This window comes from Schistocerca gregaria, chromosome X, assembly GCF_023897955.1.
Source record: "Schistocerca gregaria isolate iqSchGreg1 chromosome X, iqSchGreg1.2, whole genome shotgun sequence".
Classification (NCBI taxonomy): Eukaryota; Metazoa; Arthropoda; class Insecta; order Orthoptera; family Acrididae; genus Schistocerca; species Schistocerca gregaria.
Genome location: NC_064931.1, coordinates 546,093,068 through 546,112,638, shown reverse-complemented (window position 1 = coordinate 546,112,638; position 19,571 = coordinate 546,093,068). Strand labels below are relative to the sequence as shown.

The following is a 19,571-nucleotide window of genomic DNA, read 5'->3' as shown; positions in this document are numbered from 1 at the left end:
CAATGTTGTTGTACAAAAATTACTGGAAAACCTTGTGATTTCTTTCACTGGCACTTACCTCATTTTTGCCAATAAAAGTATGGCACTTGGCACATTCTACATTTTCCTGTATAAAGTATTACTTTTCTATACAAATAATAAAACTTTAAAATTGTCATGTCTGCCTGTTTGAACAGGGTAAGCTAAAAGCTACTAGACAAATTTCCATGGGATTTTTCACAGTTAACTTGAATGTAGCTTGGGTCAATGTATAGGCTTTATTTCACAAAAATCAGAGCATGAAAAAAAAAATCAATTTAAAATTTTATCTAAACCATAGTGTTTGTCTGTCTGAATGTGCTAATCTACATAAACTACCACTTGAACTTTCATGGGGTTTTCACAAGTAACTTGAGTATAGCTTAGAGCAAAGTGTAGGCTTTATTTCATCAAAAACAATGCCCAAAATAAAAACAGATACCATAATTTAAGTTTTTAGGAGTATGCTCAGCTTAATAATGGCATAGCACACCAAAGAACCAGTACTTTAATTACGTAAGTGTTTTCAGAAATTTACATCACCTACAAAACTAAGTGCCACAATCTTATCTTTACAAATACAAACCAACACAGAATTTACCTGGCTAGGATATATTGATTTACTGATTTTGGTTTGGGTATTAAAAACTTAATGAAATTTCTTTGTTTCTTTTGATAGGTTTCCTTTATATTGGACTTCTTGTCTAGGAAAAGTGAATTTATTGACATGATCCTATGAGGGTTCTGTTTTTTTGAGATACAGAACACTAAAAAGAAATGGTATGCAAAGGCCGTTCTTTAATTTCTGTTGTGAAGCAGGGGCTTATAGCTAGGCATTCATAAGAGGAGGAAAATTAAAATGCTTTTGCCACAGTAATATGAATCTTATCCTAGATGATAACTGAAAAAAGTGCAGGTTTTTTTGTCAAAGAATTTTTAATAAACCAAAGAAAACTGAATAACTAAGAATCACGTTTTTGAGACTTAGCCCATTACTGATGTCCAGTCTTCATGTATATGAATCTGATGATTTTTTTATTGTTCAAGAAATAATGCTGAATTGTAATACAGGGTAACATTGTTGCTGTAGATAACTTTAAAATGGTAATGCCATTGTTATCATCAGTCGTCACCATTTGGTGAAGTGCCATGTCATTGCCCGACAACCACAAGTATGAGACAGTGTGTGTCAGTAACAACATGTTTTGAACTGTTGACATTGGAATGTAATATCAGTACTCTTTGACAGTATAAACCCATTGTGTTACAAACTGAACACGTTTCACACTATGATCACTGTTAACTTGAAGCATGGCACTGCATGAAAGTCAACAAAATACTGTATTTTGTGCAGTATAAGACACACTTTTTCCTTCAAAAAATTGCCTCCAAAAATCAAGTGTATCTTATACTAGAAATTAATATAAAAATTCCCAGTGTTTGATTTAAAATTCCCACCAATCTTAAAAATGACCATCAATTCGATGCCACAGGAAACATATTTCTATATGGCATCATTGGATTCAACTGGCAGCATTGTGCAACAATACAATGCAAATGAGTTGTAGGGATTCACAAGCTTCTTAACACTGTCTCTGTCTCCCTCCCACCCCGCCATCTCAAATCCAGAATACTGTCTAGCATATGTCGTGTCATTGCTTTGTTTTATCGGTAACAGTACAATATTTTTGTTAGTAGCTTCACTGAAGCACCAAAGAAACTGGTACACCTGCCTAATATCGTGTAGGGCCCCTGCAAGCATGAAGAAGTGCCACAACATGACATGACACGAAGTTCACTAATTTTTGAAGGAGTGCTGGAGGAAATTGACACCATGAATCCTGTGGAGGAAATTGACACCATGAATCCTGCAGGGCTGTCTATAAATCTGAAAGAGTACCAGGGGTTGGAGATCTCTTCTGAACAATGCATTGCAAGTCATCCTAGATATGCTTGATAATGTTCATATCTGGGGAGTTTGGTGGCCAGTGGAAGTGTTTAAAACTCAGAAGAGTGTTAGTGGAGCCACCCTGTAGCAATACTGGATGTGTGTGGTGTCACATTGTCCTGCTGGGATTGATCAAATCCATCGGAATGCACAATGGACATGAATGGATGCAGGTGATCAGACAGGATGCTTATGTGCATGTCACATGTCAGAGTCATACCTAGACTTATCAGGGGTCCCATATCACTCCCGCTGCACATGCCCCCTATCGTTACAGAGCCTCCACCAACTTAAACAGTCACCTGCTGACATGCTGGGTCCATAGATTCACGAGGTTGTCTAGATGCCCGTACATGTCCATTAGCTCAATACAATTAGAAACGAGACTCGTCCCACCAGGCAACATGTTTCCAGTCATCAACAATCCAATGTCAGTGTTGAAGGGCCCAGGTGAGGCATAAATCTTTCTATCGTGCACTCATCAAGGGTACAAGAGTGAGCCTTTGCCTCCGAAAACCTGACACTCGTCGATGGCCCAGCATTGAAATCTGCAGCAATTTGCAGAAGAGTTGCGCTTCTGTCACGTTGAATGATTCTCTTCAGTCATCATTGGTCCCGTTCTTGCAATATCTTTTTCCAGCCACAGCAATGTCAGAGATTTGATGTTATATAGGATTCCTGATAGTCACAGTACACTCGTGAAATGGTCGTACAGGAAAATTCCCACTTCATTACTACCTCAGAGAAGCTGTGTCCTATCACTCATGTGCTAACTATAACACCAAGTTCAAACTCACTTAAATCTTGATAACCTGCCATTGTAGCAGCAGTAACCAATCTAACAACTGTGCCAGAAACTTGTTGCCTTATGCCATATTCTGTCTGTTTACATATCTCTGTACTTGAATACGCATGCCTATACCGGTTTCTTTGGCGCTTCAGTGTTGTTTTGTAATGGGGGAAAAAATAAAAATAAAAGGTATTCGTATCATGTGGGCTGAAAATTGAAAGTACAGGGTGTTTCAAAAAGGACTTTACAAGTTCTAAAATTCATACAAATTAATTCAGAGTACCTACAGAGGTGATTGTAGTGTCAATTTGTAGGAAAATACATCAAGTTTTGTCTCGTATAGCTTGCTAGTGCCAAATCCCACTATAAGGAGCTCTAGCAGCAATTGCATTAGAGATGGTTGCCTTCACTGGACCCGAGTGTGCTAGCTTTGTGTTTTGGTTTGAAGAACTGAAGTCGGCAACAACAGTTAAGCATAATTTCCGTAACAAGTACACTAAAGATCCTCGTAGTAGGCCTACAATTTATGAGTGGCATAAATGTTTTGTAGAAATAGGGTGCTCAGTAATACATAGGAAATCATCAGGTCTTCCAAGCACATCTGATGACATCAGTGATTGAGCGAGACGTTTTGTCAACAGCCCTACGAAATCGACCCCACATGCATCTCACAAACTGCAAATCACACATACGACTGTTTGGCATGTGTTGAGAAACCATTTGCATTTGAAACCGTACAGATTGACAATCTGTCTGATAAAATTGCTTGCAAATATTTCTGTGTGAATATGTTAAATCGATTACATGAGGATGAACATTTCTTGGACAAAATCATCTTTTCTGATGAGTTGACTTTTCACTTAAGTGGCAAGGTTAGCACACATAACTGTAGGATTTGGGTCAGTGAAAGTACACATCAAACATGGCAACATGCTGATAATAGCCCTAAACTGAACGTTTTTTGTGCACTGAGGAAGAAGAACATGTACGGCCCCTTTTTTTTCCATGAGAGAACCATCAATGGGATAGTGTACCTAGATATGTTACAAAAATCTTAAGACCACATATCGATGAGGATGACCAAGAATGAAATGTTTACTTCATGCAAGATGGTGCACTGCCCCACAATCTGGATGACATCTGGGATTTTTTCAGTGACCGTTTTCCAGCTCAATGGATTGGCCTTGATGCGTCAATTGCACAGTTCCCATGTTCCCCAGACCTGAAACCACTTGATTTCTTTTTTATGGGGACTCATCAAGGATATCATGTTTGTGCCTCATCCCAGCTTCTCTACCTGAATTTAGAGCAAGAATTTACACTGCCACTGAGCGAGTTACACCTGCAGTGCTACAGTGAGCTTGGGAAGAAACTGACTTCTGATGGGATGTCTGCAGGATAACAAACAGAAGCCACATACAGCGTCTTTAGTTTAAGGTGAAAAAACTTGAGATATTTCCCTACAAAATAACACTAAACCTAGCTCTACATCTTCTTTCAACAAATTTATATGAATATTTAAAGTTGTAAAGTTCTTTTTGAAATGCCCTTTACTAGAATATGCAGAAGAACATGGAAACAAAGCAACTGAGCAGCATTTCAGCCCTCCACCAACAGAGAAAACCATAGGGGACTGAAGGCAACAGGGCCAAAACTAGAAGATGGTGTATTGCAATTGATTCAAGGGCACTGTCAAAATGGCATTGGAATTAATACCAAAATGATTCAAATGCATGCTCATAAGCTACTGCTACAGTGGAACTTAACAGACTTTAAGGATGGAATTGGGTGATGCTACAGGTTTATGAAGCGTCATGGCCTTAGCGTGCAAACAAAAACCAAAATATCTCAGAAAACGCCACACGAGTATGAAGAGAAAATATTGTTTCCATCATTTCATAACTCAACATCAAAAGAAAACCAGGGTGGAACTAAGCCAGATGACCATTTTCAGGAATTTTTAAAGGTCAGTTTGCTTTTATAAACTAAGAATTGTTTTCAATCTGGCTTTGCAATCTAATAATAAAAATGGTAAAAATATCATTTAAAAAAAACTGCTTAAAAATTAAGATGCATCTTGTAGTCTGTAGCATCTTATAGTCCATAAAAAATGGTACTACTTTGCATTGAGATCGGTGAAAAGAGAGTATTCAGTTCTGATCTACAACACACACACATTCAAATGTGGATCCACATTTATAATCTTAACCTGCAGTTTTGTGCAAATAATGAATTCAAAGCTGTCTGGTGATTTGTCAGGCACACGTTACACTCTGCCGCACTTACAATCATGCAATGAAAAATTGACCTGTATCCTAAGACCTAGGGACAACAACAAAGATTCCTACGGTTGGTGAGCATGCCCCAGGTGGCCATGATGGCGCAACAAACTTTAAAGCAATTGAATAAAATTTTCACCTTTCCTTACACTTCTCCAGAACCTGTTGTTTACAGAACAGGATCTCGGTACGGTTTTTTAACAAAATTACTTGGCACATTTCCTTGTTCAGTGAAGAGTTTAGCTTTCCTTAGAGTCTCTCAGAATTTCCTGAATCTTTCAGAATTACCCAAGAGTTCACCAACATTCCCATAAAATTCAGTTTCCCTGTGAATTCCCTATTTCCCTTGTTTCCCAGACATGTTACCACCCTGTAAATCAGGCAGAACTCAAAGAAGACTGAGGAAAAGATGGGCATCACCACAGGCAAATGTCTTAAGTGTAGAAGAAGAAGACGAAGAAGTCACATTTTACTATGTCGTCACACCAATTCCATATGTAGGCATTCAATGGTGCATACAATCTTACCTGCATATACTCTTGTTTCAGTTGCATATACTGAACCTTCATGTATAGGTAGAATTAAATTAAATATTTTGTAACACACTTCAGTTATCGACAAATGATTTAATGTGTGACATAATCTCGGCCCACGAGACATTTTCATTGTTTCACATAGTAGTATTTCACATTATACCACACACAGTGGCGGCCCGTACGCACACAAGCTGGGTGTTCAGATAAATATGAGAGTGCGAAATTAATAGAATCTGCATTATAACAGTTACACTTATCAACATATTATGCAACTTCAGCTGATGCCAATAATAACAATAACAATAGGCATAACTTGTCTGAAAAAAGGAAGAATTGTTATTGTGATTTTTTTTTTTTTACATAATTCAGTACAGTTTATGGCAAGAAGAAATAATGTTTAAGCTTTCATTACTCTCCGTTTCGCATTTTTGTGCCTTTTAACTTTTTTGGACAAATGTGCAAGATCCCAAATTCATATATTACTCAATGAATTAATGTCTGGGCCAAAACTCAGGCATTGTTACATTGCATCCACACAACAACTTATTCTTATTATACACTTCTTTGTTAAGTGTTTGCTTGTAGTCATGTTTATTTGATTTTTGTCACTTCCACAGACTATGGATCTGGTCTGGAATGTCCTAGTTTCTTTGTGGCTAACTTTTCATGGTAATTTTCTTTTCTGTTAGCACTTAACACAGGTTCAACAAAGATCATGTTTACATTCCACAGGAAAGCCAATTCATGCACAGTAGACAACCAACTCCAAACACAAACTATCATTTGAGTAAATGATTACATTCAAGAAGTACTATCTACCATCAAGGTCACTCGAGTAGAATACAAATGTGGCTCTGCGAGCCATACGGGCCAAAAACACACCATCTTTGACCCCCATATTTAAATGAACTACAACATAAAATGTTGTCCAGTCTAATTTTACTACATAGTGAGTGACTTTGCATATCTATGGAGTGTGCTACTGCATAGTGGGATTTCTGCAAGTGAATGTAGATAAAAGTGTGATGCAGTGTGCTACCGACTGGTGGCATTTACGTAAACTTGTAGTTGACTGGTAAGGCCTAGCAGTGCATGCAGTGAACCGTGCACATTGTTTACCAAATCCATATGTATTCAGCTCGTAAGGCAATTACATCACACCCGTTGCGCATGCGCAGAAGCTCCTTAATATGTGCACAAGTGAATGTGTGCTTGCGAACCTGATGCCAAGTTTCACTGAGTCTAGAGGAGTAATTGTAGCACACTGCAGTAGATTTAGTGCTGTGTATTTCAGATTACTGCATCTACATTATGTTTAACACCACTCAAAGAAAAATAACCAATATATCCTCAAGGTGTCAAAAGTTAGGGTGTTCACGTGCTCTTTTGCTCTTTCACAGCAGTCGCCACTGACCACACAACATTCATCTCCATTCATGTGATGCACGTGTCCAGCTACAAGTTCTGCCCAGGCTTTAAGATGACACTATCATTTATGAATTGGCTTTATATCTTGCTATTGTCTTACAGTTTGGTGAATTTACATACATGGTAGCTGGATTGCCAGTAAAGGTATCATTATAGATGGATTTGAATACATTTTATGTATGACCTGAGAGTATATTGTTTATTGTTCTGAAATGTAGGCAACACGTCCAAGTAAAACTGTACAGTGTAAATAATTCCAGCTTGAGTGGCCACAGGTAGATGTAGACAAGGGTGGGTGAACAGCTGATGCATGGGCAGTAAGGGAGTCACACTGTAGCCTACATAAACATATGCTTCAACCAAGCACCTGTGGGCACGGATGGACAAACGGCATATGAACAGGATGTGAATGCAATACAATGGCATCTAGTGAGCAGACTACAACTTAGGCCTGCCAGATGGGTGAGCACAAGTGCTACTAGGCACCTGTGCCCCAGGGAAGAGAACTGTAACAGCTTGGTGTACTATATATAGTAAATTAGATGTTAATTTATTCTAGGAGGTGAAAGTCACATGTGCACTTCCAACGTGACACTACAACTTACCAAGTATTTTGTCCAACATATATTTGCTTGATTGACAACACAGTTTTGGTCCTTTAATTCTCTAACATGTATTATTGTTCTCATATGAATGAAAGATTTTTATTTTAATAACATTTTATCTTCTCTTCTACACATCAGCTAACATAATTTTTGGTAATTCTGTTCATCCTGTACATAGCATTAACCTTGAACATGAAATGCAGTGTTCAGAAAGCACTGTTGTAAATAATAAAATTACACCAATAGTGGTTGTAGAAAGTTATTTCTGTCCATTTATCTATTAAATAAGGACTGCAGACCCACTTGGAGCCATCAAGGTGGTCTTAGTCTTTATAATTACAATGCCTAATACAACAATTTTATGCATAAAATAACTGGGTCTTCACATCTAAAATGACAATCATGTGATACATCTGCATTCCATATGAAACAGATTCTGGGACACAACACTTTGTTTATAAGTCTTTTAAAATTTTAATGTAATTTGATTAAATTACTTACCTCACCATGATTGTAATAGAAGCAGAGAGTTGATAATATTCCACCAGCAATGGAATCACTGAAAATAAGTAAACAGTTAATTAAGACTTGTACTAATTGTAATTAATAGAAGTGCAATTTCAGTGTACAAGTGTCACCAACACATACGTCCCCTCACTCTGTTAGAAGTTGAAAATGAAGCGGCCCATATATGCCTCATGAAAACAATGTGCAGTAATGTTTTGAGCAAAGGAAGGAATGAGTGGAGATATGCTGACCTACCTAGAAGGTAACCACCATCAACTAAAGATAACATTATTTTGGAGCATGTAGCCTTGTGGAGCATGTGGCTTGTGTGTATCCTCGCTCACCCAAGCCACTTTCTGGTGACACACAAGATCATAGCTGCAGTAAAGAATTTGTCCACTGCTGCCAGTTTTTCATTATTATTTTTTTTTTCATTTTGATGAACATCATAGCATAGAACACAGTTCATGGTTGAAAAACTAGTTCTGCACTTATACAAAATGACAAATAGTTCCTCAGTGATGCAAACAGTCCCATTTATTGCTATTGTGGCAGTATCAAAATAATTACTATATTTGTTTAGGAATAAAAGACTATCAACTGACTGTATTTTAGTTTTTCAGGTTTTGATTCCCATTATGAATTTTAAAGCCATTATCAGGAATTCCAATATTCACTTAAGGCTTTCCTTTAAGACCTGGTAAAGCAGACACTGCTGAGGAAGGTTATGTTGTTATATAAATGGGAAAATAACATAAAAAATAAACCAGAGCAGTATAAAACATCTGCATATTCCGAGGACCTGTTTCACTGATGGTCCATGCTAAAACTCATCTACGATTTGTGGTTTTTATTTCACAAATACAAGGTCTGTTCAAAAACTTCCAGAACTTTGTACACAAAATTTTTCTACATTTACCTTTTACTTATTGTGCAGGATCTCCTTCGAAATACTCTCCTCCACAATTGATACACCATTCCCAACGGCGTTTCAACTTATGGAAGCAGCCTTTGTATGCCTACTGTGGGATCACACAAGACGCCATCTGCAAATTTTCTTTTATCTCATCTATCACTGCAAATCTTCATCCTTTCAACAGGATTTACAACTTTGGAAATAAAAAAAAAAATGTGTGCAGGGGTAGGTCTGGAGAGTAAGGAGGATGAGGCAGCACAGTGACTTAATTTTTTGTGCAAGAGTCACGCACCAACAGGGATGAATGTGCCAGTGCGCTATAGTGAAGCAAGAGCCATTAATTGTCTCATCACATTTCAGGCCGTTTCCTTTTCACATTATCTTGCAGGCATTGCAACACATTCCAATAGTACCGTTGATTAACATTTAGCCCCTGTGGCATGAATTCCTAATCAAAGGAAACTATCAGCACGGCTTCGACATCTGACCTGATCTTTTGAGTTTTTTTTTGTCTTGGAGACCTTTTCCCGACCCATTGTGAAGATTGAACCTTTGTCTCAACATCATAACCTTAGGCCCATCCTTATCACCAGTTATGATTCTCTTAAGGAGCATCTTGCTCTCATTTGCGTGATCCAAAAGCTCTCCACAGACTGCGAAGTGAAGGTCTTTCTGGTCTTGAGCCATGGGATGAACCTGGTGGCAGCACGATGCATTCCAAGATGCTGTGTCAGGAATTCATGACATGATCCAACTGAAATGTTACATTCTTCTGCAGTCTCTCAGATAGTCAGTCTCCAGTTGGCACACACAATTTCATTGACGTTTCTGACATGAGCGTCATTGGCAGATTTGAAGGGCACCCTGAACTAGGATCATCTTTAACTTTCATCTGGCCATTTTTAAGCCAGGTGAACCATTCGTAACACCATGTACAGCTTAACCAGGCATCACCATAGGCTTCCTGCATCATTTTGTGTGTCTCTGTAAATGTTTTCTTGAGTTTCACACAAAACTTAATGCAGATGTGTTGCTCCTTTAGCTCTGCCATTTTGAAATTCACAATCTGTGTGATACAATGTTCAACTCAACACAGTACTGAACAATAACTAACATACATACAACAAGGAAACGTCTGACAGTTATACATTAAACACAGGCATATGGAGGAATGCTGTCCGCATTTCACTCCAACACACCATTGACACGAAATTATGAATGTTCCGGAAGTTTTTGAACAGACCTTGTATATTGTTAAGAACCTTAAGTATGAAAACACTGAGAATAAATATTGTGTGGGGCAAAAGATATTCACTTAAAGTAGTTTATTCTTTTCTAGAGTAAATACACTGGATTAAACAGATTGCTGTCAAAGACTAGAATTTTCTTACTATTAGAATTTATGTAAATCATATTGACCAAGGTGGCAAATGGTTGAGAATAGGTGTGGCTTAAGGATGGGCTAGGGTCTTGCATATAACGGGTGTATGGCAGAAAACCACATATCGTTAATGTGCCTATCAATGACTCAGTACCTCAACTGATCAGTGAGTTTTATCTTTACTCCTTAAATTATACTGACTCTGATATATAAAGGAAGCCTACCAACACCACACAATACTATACACAATACATTATACCATACAAAATAAACACTATCAAATGCCCTAAAGAAAGTAGATTCACTTTACCATAAAACTATATAAAGGTTGACTCAGTGCTTATCACACCGTGCTGACAGTAACAAGAGGACACACCATAGTCTGGAATTTGTTAGAAACCTCTCTTACAAAATAACTACCATTTTCAATCAATTCAAAATACACATTAGTTTTTGTACAAAAAATAACTATGACTTCACACACTAAATACAAGAATAAAACACAAGAAGACTTACACATTCTGGAGTATACAAGATCAACTGCCAAAACCGTACCCATTTGCACGGAGGTCCAAGTGGCATGAATTTTAGAGTAAAGTGGTGTGACATTACAAGCAATAAGTCACGTATGTAATGTGTACTCATTATGAATTACAATAGCTTTTTGTTACTGAACATTATTGTTGGTGAATTGGTTATTCAGATACACTTGAGTGAACAATTAAATATGGTCAATTTTTCAGGTTAACATTCTGGTGCACTGCACAATGCCATTGACAGAAGTTAAATATTGCCTATATATGCTCTCCTTGCTTTGATTGCACAACTATTTCAAATCAAATTTGTTTCACTGTAATTAATATTAGCCTCTGCAAGGTCACCATACAATATAATTTGTATTCTTGAGCTAAATAAAACTGAGATTGAATATTAATACCATTGTCAGGGTATGTCCTTGTCCCAACGGATTATTTCTATGTCATGTTGTTTTTGTGTTTTGCTATTAATTTATATTTTATTAATTAATTTGCCATCTTCAGGCTGAGTTTTTACGATTCGAGAGATTTTATTGTGGCACAATACAACAGTGTGTAATCAGAGCCCTAGACTAGTTGTAGAGTCATTAAAATAATGTATGGTTGAGCACTTGCTCTCTGGTGGTTGAAAAGTAACAAATTACTATATCTGACAATTAATTCCATTTCATTTATCTATTACTATAAACCACCCCAATATGTTGCAGTGTAATGAACATCTTGCAGTGTGTCACCTTCAACAGTCAAATAAATCTGCAGTAACTGCCCATTTACATTCTTTGACACACTTAAGACAATATTTACACCTAGCAAAAAATACAAACAAAAACTGGAAATACTGGAACATTTAGAAATTTTTAGCTAAAAATATCATGCCACCACGTCACATACTTAATGTGAAGACAGGCAATAGTACAGTTCTTAATACTTTCAATAAACTTTGGCTTAAAGTAAGTATCCCACCCACTATAAGCTCTTTTCTCATCTTACCTTCTTCTGTTCTTTTAAAAGCTACTCATCACAAAGATTAATTTTAAAAGCACTCTGTATGTCTTTTCATTGTGATTTAAATATCTTCTCACAGTAGAAAATTAGTCTTTGAAAGTAATCTTGTTTATCCAATCATATCTGCAGAGCAGAACTACTTTAAGTGAATATCTTTGGTCAAACATAATGTTTATTCTCTTAATACATTCATAGTAATGTATGATAACGATATACCTGTGAAATGAAAACCAAAACCCTTAAGAGGAATTTCAGCACAGACCAGTCAATGAAGCAGGTTCTTGCAAAATGCAGGTATTTTACAGTGCCCTAGTCCTCATTTGTTTTTCCATTTATACAGAAATATAACCTCCCTCAGGTGTGTCCGCTTCACCAGGTCATTTTTATACACATTTATTCTGTCTCTGTGTGTCACTTGTTACAGTTATTAATTTGTTAAAAATACCATACTGTCTCTTATTATGAAGAAGCAATTAAAATTTGCAGTACAGTAAGTAGTAGTACACAATTTCAGCAGATTATTGTGTGTAGCTGAATAAACAATGTGTTATATAAATGGTGGGTCAGAAGCAATCAGTACCATCTGTTGAACTGGAGGGAGGTATGTATTACAAGGTCACCAACTTGACCTCATATTTTAAGGACATACATGCAAGACACCATGCCCCAAAATTGATTCCATGTAAAAATTTTAACAAAAGTGTTTGTTACTGTAACAAATTAAAAATTTTATTTTTGACTTCTAAAAGGGCCTGTGGGAGCTCTTTCAAAGTATCTTTTTGATGCTAAAAAAGTACACAGTCTGCCAAGAGCTTAACTGAGTAAGTCTAGTCCAAGTGGAATGTAGCTGGTACCACAGAGGATGCACAGCAACAATTGTTTTATCTTAACAGTTATTCACATGCACAGTGCACTGTTTACTTTACAAAGCAACTAGTATGACAAGACCAAAACTTTATTGATCTCGTTAAGAATTCAAGGTCAGTCCAAAACTCTAAGTGAAAAACATGTGAAGAAGGTTTACTACTTTCGAGTGTCTGGAACAGAAACTAATATGTGCTGGATAATTTGCCGGTCTGATAGAGCCATGATTATGTTCGCCATGGAAGTTATTGTGTAAATAGAGGCAAACAGGAAAGAAGTTTGAAAGAAGTTGATGAATCTCACGATCTCATGAACTGTTTTATAATACAACAGCCATAGAAATATGAGAGCAGCACCACTAGTACAACGAAAAAATAAAATGAACTTTCAACTATGCTAATAGGATATGTACACTGTGTACCTACAGAGATCTTCTGACAATTATGTGTGACAAAAACAACTTTTACAACCTTCTAATTGTCATATAATCATTGACACATCCAATTTAATAGTTGGAGATGATTGTATTTTAATGAATGGTTTGTAAGATATGAAATTCTTGTTGGGCAGAAATGAACTAAAGCGAAGTGAAGATGAGCTGTTACAAAAGGGGGAGGGGGGGGGGGGCATGGGAACAGGTGCAGAGATAAGAGTCGGACAGGTTGAGGCCAGGCATAGTTCAGTACCAAGATACACAGTTTGAAGTAGCTGGTTTTGGAAAGAAGGAAGCAGCCATGAGAGTTGAACAGGTTGTGTTTTCTGTGGAATGCTCTGCCACTGCACAGGTTGAACTTTGCTCTTAGCCAATTATGTAATATCCACATAACAGACCATACAGAAGTTGCAACAGAATTGTTATGGGAGATGGCACTTTTTACTGGTGGCCTTGCCACTTTTGGTGTCTATCTTCAATTGTGTCCTGGAATGAGAATATCCTTCCCAAACATTTCCCAACTCTCTCAACACAGAATTCCATAGTTCACCCAACACATGAAAAATTCTGGTCAATCTGCATGTCACAGCCACCCCCAGTACAATGGAACATAGGTCATATCTTTATGAAAGACTGAGGTGAAAGACTTATCACATGCAGTTATCCAACACATACTATTCCAGTCCTGTCATAGGCATATCCAAGCCACACACATACAGAACTACTTGTGAAAGTTACCATGACATATATCAATTCCGTTGCAGCTTATGCACAACTTTTTATATGGTTATGACACTCAGTTAAGTGTGATTTCTCTCCCCTGTCCCCTCTCTACCGCTCATGATGACCCTTTCGTTCATTGCACTACTCTACTAAACTACCACCACACTGTTATTTCTGAGTTCTCCATCTACATCTTTCCCAGCGCATCCTTCTGCCCCTCTCCCTCTTCCCTCTAATTCACGTCTCCTATTTCATTGCATACAACAAGCGACTTAACACTGTCCACATCACAGTGGCCATACTAGTGTCACTTTTGTATCCTGTTCCCTTGCTACCTCATTCTCCCTAGCCGCCCCCTCTCCCCCAACATCCTCCCCCCCCCCCTTTATTAATTCCCTCTACAAGTTAAATAGTATTTTTTTCCCTTGTCTATCATTCAACACCCAAATTACTTGATGGGTGGTTACCTTTATTCTATTTATTTTTTGTGTGCTAACCACCGTGCTACCACCTAGACATCGGGCACCAGCCGACATCGGAGAAGTCGCACAACTGACACAAATGACGCGACAGGCACTCCATGTGCACTATTGGGAAGTATGACCACCAGGGAGAGACACTGAGGCCAAGTGACCACACACCCCAGCTGCACAGGCATCTCTCAGTGCCACCTGAAACACACAGTTTCCATATGCGATCGCTGCCCAGCTATTGTTCTCAGTCCGCTGTCACTGTTTCCTATACTAGCTACAGCTGTACTGTACCTATCTTGACATATGGCTACAGTGTACATTTTATCTATTGTGAACTACTGTCCTGTGAGATCATTAAATTTAACTGTTCTGGAGGTGACATTGAGTGTTTTTATATGTTGTGAGTTACAACATAATTGGCAACAATCATGGCCATTTCTCATTTGTTACATAACCTTGGACCTGTGCAACAAGCTACATTACTGGGTGTGTTGTTGGAAGCTGTGCGACAGAAATTTCTGCAACAGCACTTCAAGGGATAGAAACGTCAAGAGGCCTTGCTGTCCGTGTCACTCTCTCAGCAATCACCTTCAAGTATGCCATCATTTCTGCCTTATGATGAGACAGCAGAAGAGTGGGAAGCATGTGAAAAACGCCTCCAGCAACACTCTGCCACATTCCAAGTAACAAAACAAGCCATTATAAAATCGCTTTTCCTATCATGGATTTCAACTAGTTCATACCAGTTTTTATGCAAACTGATCCCTCCCACAGAACCAGCACACCTGATTCTTGATGAATGTCAACTCTACAATGCCATGTCATTGCTTCCCTCACAGAGTTTTATCAGTGTCATAAACACTCTAATCAGTCATATTGCACAACGGCAGCTGAATTGCAGGGACTCAATAGGAAATGCTGTTTTGTGAATCCAGTAAATAAGGAATCGTAAGAGGAGATAATTTAGGAGTTGTTATAATTCGAGTGGTTCTAGACGAAGAGGTGCATCAGAAAGCTGAGGACCCTACTCTAGAGGATATTTTAAAATGGGCCGAATCCTTGTAAGTTTTCCGGACTGCAGGCTGGGGCAAGGTGGCGGCTGTCACATCAGAGACGGGAGAGGGATTCAACTTTGTCAACACAGCAAATGCAGCAACAGTAGAGTGCAGACACTGTCACACTCCAGTTCTGTCTCACAAATGAGGAAAGAAGTCTCAGCCATCCAACTGGTGCTCTTTTCTGTAGTCCAACACGTGAGCACAGTATGAGGCATGCCAGAAGGAAAGACGTCTCATGTTTGTCTGCTGTGCTCTGGACGAAAAACACTCACCTTGACAGGTACTAATGGATATTACTGTGATTTTGTCAGTCACACCACAGTGGTGTCACTTAGGAAATGCTCATCATGCTCACTTTGTGCAATAAACAAATTTAGCTACAAGCTGGCACTGGTGCCCCAGTTAAACACTCAAATATATCTCCAGCTGGGAGCAGTGCCCCTTCAATCCACAGCTCACCACTTAGTGGCATATAACAAACAACACAATCCACTCTAAGGACAGCTTACAATTATGGCAATGTACAAAGGTGTCACAAAATACCTCACCTTCCTTGTGATTCACAGTGTGGATGCAGAGATTCAATTCGGCCTTCATGCCTTGGTGATTTGTCTCAGACCACATACAGGTTAGGGAATTGGAAACCTTTGGTATGGAGTACCTTGACATTTTTTCTGGGGGGGGGGGGGGGTTGGGAAGAACTTTTCAGCACACACTACATTAAAGAACTCGGCACATCCTCGCTTCTTCCATGCAGGACCTGTGCCCCTCGGACGCAGTGATGCAGTTAAGAATGAGCTAGACAGATTGACAGTTTTGGAACTCATTGAAGCCATGTCTGCAAATGAGTGGGCAACATCTTTGGTTATAACCCAGTAAAGATAGCATTTTGGATTGCAAAAAGTGAAGTAATTTTGATTTTCTGGAATGCTGTATGTACAACCCATCTCATGAAAAATCCAAGTTTTTAGACTGTCTCCCCTTGTGCAGCATTATTCACCATCTCAGAGAAACCACTAAGAAATGGCACTTGCTTCCAGAATATTTTAGGCAAAAATATGGTAGTATCAGTTTTAAAGAGTGTTACATTTCCTGCAAGTTTCACTCTAATACGTTGGAAAATTCAGAACAGCTACTGAGATACAAGGCTATGAAAATCAAGAAATCACAACTGTCAGATATGCCAGTGGTTTCACCTTAAATAACCCTTCAGTTTTGTGCACAATGCATAATAGCCACTGTTGCAGAGGATTTAATTTTCTTCATGAGTCATGCAAAATATTTGTAATTACTTTCTATACATGCAGAAAAATGTTGCATTAAAAATTTTAGTGAAAGTGGACATGAAACTGAAAATGCCATCCTCGGTCAAAAATAGTATTCCTCAATGTAATATCGTCTTTAAGCCATTATGTATGTAATATATGATATGTGGTTCACAAGACTCATGTAATTTCTGGGGAACAAGTAGTTTTGAAAAGGAAAAACACAAAGTTTTAACACTTTTACAATACTTATATTTCAACAAAATACTGTTTAAAAATAGGCCTTAAATTTTATTTTAATGACATATACAAATTTTTAACTTAAAAAATAATCAATTTTTGTTGTTTTGGCTATGATGTGGTTGATGTATACAAGTTATCAGTTTGACCAATACACATGGATCATCTAACTCATCTTCCATGTTGAATTCAACCTCTAGTGCATTACTGCATGGTTTGAATCCACAATGAACATGCACAATGTATCATCGAAGTCCGACTTTTTTGCAAGTGCATTTATTGCCCTGATTCTTTTTGCACTGGCATCAAATCATGTTTGGTAGACTGGTTTGTAGGGTAAAAGGACTAAACAGCACGGTCATCGGCCGCTTTTGACTTAGCCACACAGGTCTTGGATTAAAACCATACCCCACTAGAATCCTAATGAAATGTGGGGAAGGAACAAAATGCGTAAAACTAAGTGTGTAACCACACTGAAAGAAAAAACAAAAGTAGCAAGCCAAAAGTGTAAACATTAACTATAAAGCAAAAAGCGGTATAAGGTGCTAAAACAATATAGCAGACAGCATGCACTGGCTGATCACAAGAATAAAAAAGGATGACACAGCCACTCTGCAACACACAAAAATCTCCAGCCTAAAAATGCATGGCAAAATAATCACAGATGGTGAAAACACAAACACCTAGTCAAACATACAGCACCAGAGGGAGTGAGGAAGAGTGAAAGTGGAGGTAGAGAAAGGCCTGGGAGAATGGCCACACCCCCCCCCCCCCCCCCCCCTTAGAATGAGTGATAAAAAAAACCTCCCAAATAAAACTTAAAACTAAATCAGTCATTAAGGCATTATCACCTAACATTGTAGGTAGTGCATCAGGAAGATTAAAAGTCTGTCTCAGGGCGGCTAAATTGGGACAGTCCAACAAGACGTGGACCACTGCCAGGCATGAACCACAGCGACAATGAGGTAAGTCCTTGTGACACAAGAGGTGACTGTGAGTCAGTCAAGTATGGCCGACATGGAACCAGCAAAGAACAATGGAGTCCTTGTGAGAGGCTCACATGGAGCACCTCCACACATTCTTCGTTTCCTTTACCATATGTAAGTTGTTCAGCAGTCAGGGAGTGCCATTCTGTAGTCCAGAGCCCAAACACTTTGTGGCATAATACCGATCGAAGATCAGATTCCAGTATGCCCGTCTCCAGATGCAATTTAAAAGTAGCCTCTTTGGCTAGCCTGTCGGCAAGTTTGTTTGAGTACGTTTGTTTGTTTGAGTACGTAAACAGGCTGTTGGATGGCGAGGGTGGCACTGGTTGAGACCTTGTAAGATGCTCAAGAAGTCACTACAAATGAGGAAGGACTCCCCAGCGCAGGAGTGCACGAGAGATGGCTACTAGCTCTACAGTGAAAATGCTGCAGCCATCTAGCAAGGAGCACTGTTCAGTATGTTCTGCATGAGCATAAGCGAACCCAACCATCAAGTCATCAGAGTAAACTACCTCTGAACCTTGGAACACATCAAGAATAGAGAGAAACAGGCACCCAAGAGTGGCAAGGTAAACTGAGTGTTCTGGGCTTGTGAGAGGTCCACACAAAATGCGCGGTTGAGTTATACAACATGGAGGTGTACGTGAGTGGACCTGCAGGAGAGGGGGTAGAGGGAATGACTTGAGATCAGTGAGAAGGGACTAGACACAGACTGCAGTTATAATCTCCAATCTGGGCCACCATTGTGGGAGACAAATCAAACTCCACAATGGTGTATAGGGCCCAGCATCTGCAATGCTGAGGGCGGTGCTGAACCATATGCGAGGCTCCCATATTCAGGACAGGACTGGACTGGACACAGGCTTTGTACAGCTGCAACAGTGTAGGGCCACCTGCACCCCAGTCAGTGTGACTCAGGCATCGAAGAATGTTAAGGTGCTGCCAGCACTTGTGCTTAAGCTCATGAAGATGGGGAAGCAAGTTAAGCAGGCATCAAAAACCAGTCCTAAAAAGCAAAAAGAGTCCACGACATTAAGGAGAGGGTCTTCAAGATAAGTAGTGGATGTGGGTGAACTGTACAATGGCAATAGAAATGTTTGATGCAAGTCTTGGCAGCTGAAAACTGAAAGCCGTTGGTGCACCTTACATATAAGAATGGTGATACTGAGGACCTCACGGCTGCTGTGAGACCATTAATGACCACTAAAAAGAGTTGGACACTCAGTGCAGAGCCCTGCAGGACCCCATTTTCTTGGATATGGGTGGGTACTGTGTAAAGCACCAAATCGAACTCTGAAGGTGCGGTGCGGCAAAAAGTTTTGTATAAAAATCGGGATTGGGCCCTGGAGATCCCACTTGTGCACAAGTATCAAGGATGTGGTGTCACCAAGTGGTGTCATAGGCTTTCATCACGTCAAAAAAGACGGCAATAAGGTGATGATGGCGGAAAAAGGCCGTTCAGATGGCAGACTCCAGGTATACCAAGTTGTCAGTGATGAAGTGACCTTGGCATAAACCACCCTGAGATAGAGCCAGAAGGCCCCCGAGACTCAAGGAGCCAACAAAACTGCCAGCTCACC

General features: G+C 39.0%; 1 protein-coding gene across 1 annotated transcript in view; it reads right to left on the bottom strand.

Moving 5' to 3' along the window:
• Positions 1–19,571, bottom strand: part of LOC126298788 (probable C-mannosyltransferase DPY19L1) — a 215,761-nt gene that overhangs the window by 141,399 nt on the left and 54,791 nt on the right. Inside the window, exon 5 of the mRNA XM_049990249.1 lies at positions 8,106–8,163. Coding sequence (XP_049846206.1) covers positions 8,106–8,163 — 58 coding nt within the window. The remainder of the gene's footprint in view (positions 1–8,105; positions 8,164–19,571) is intronic.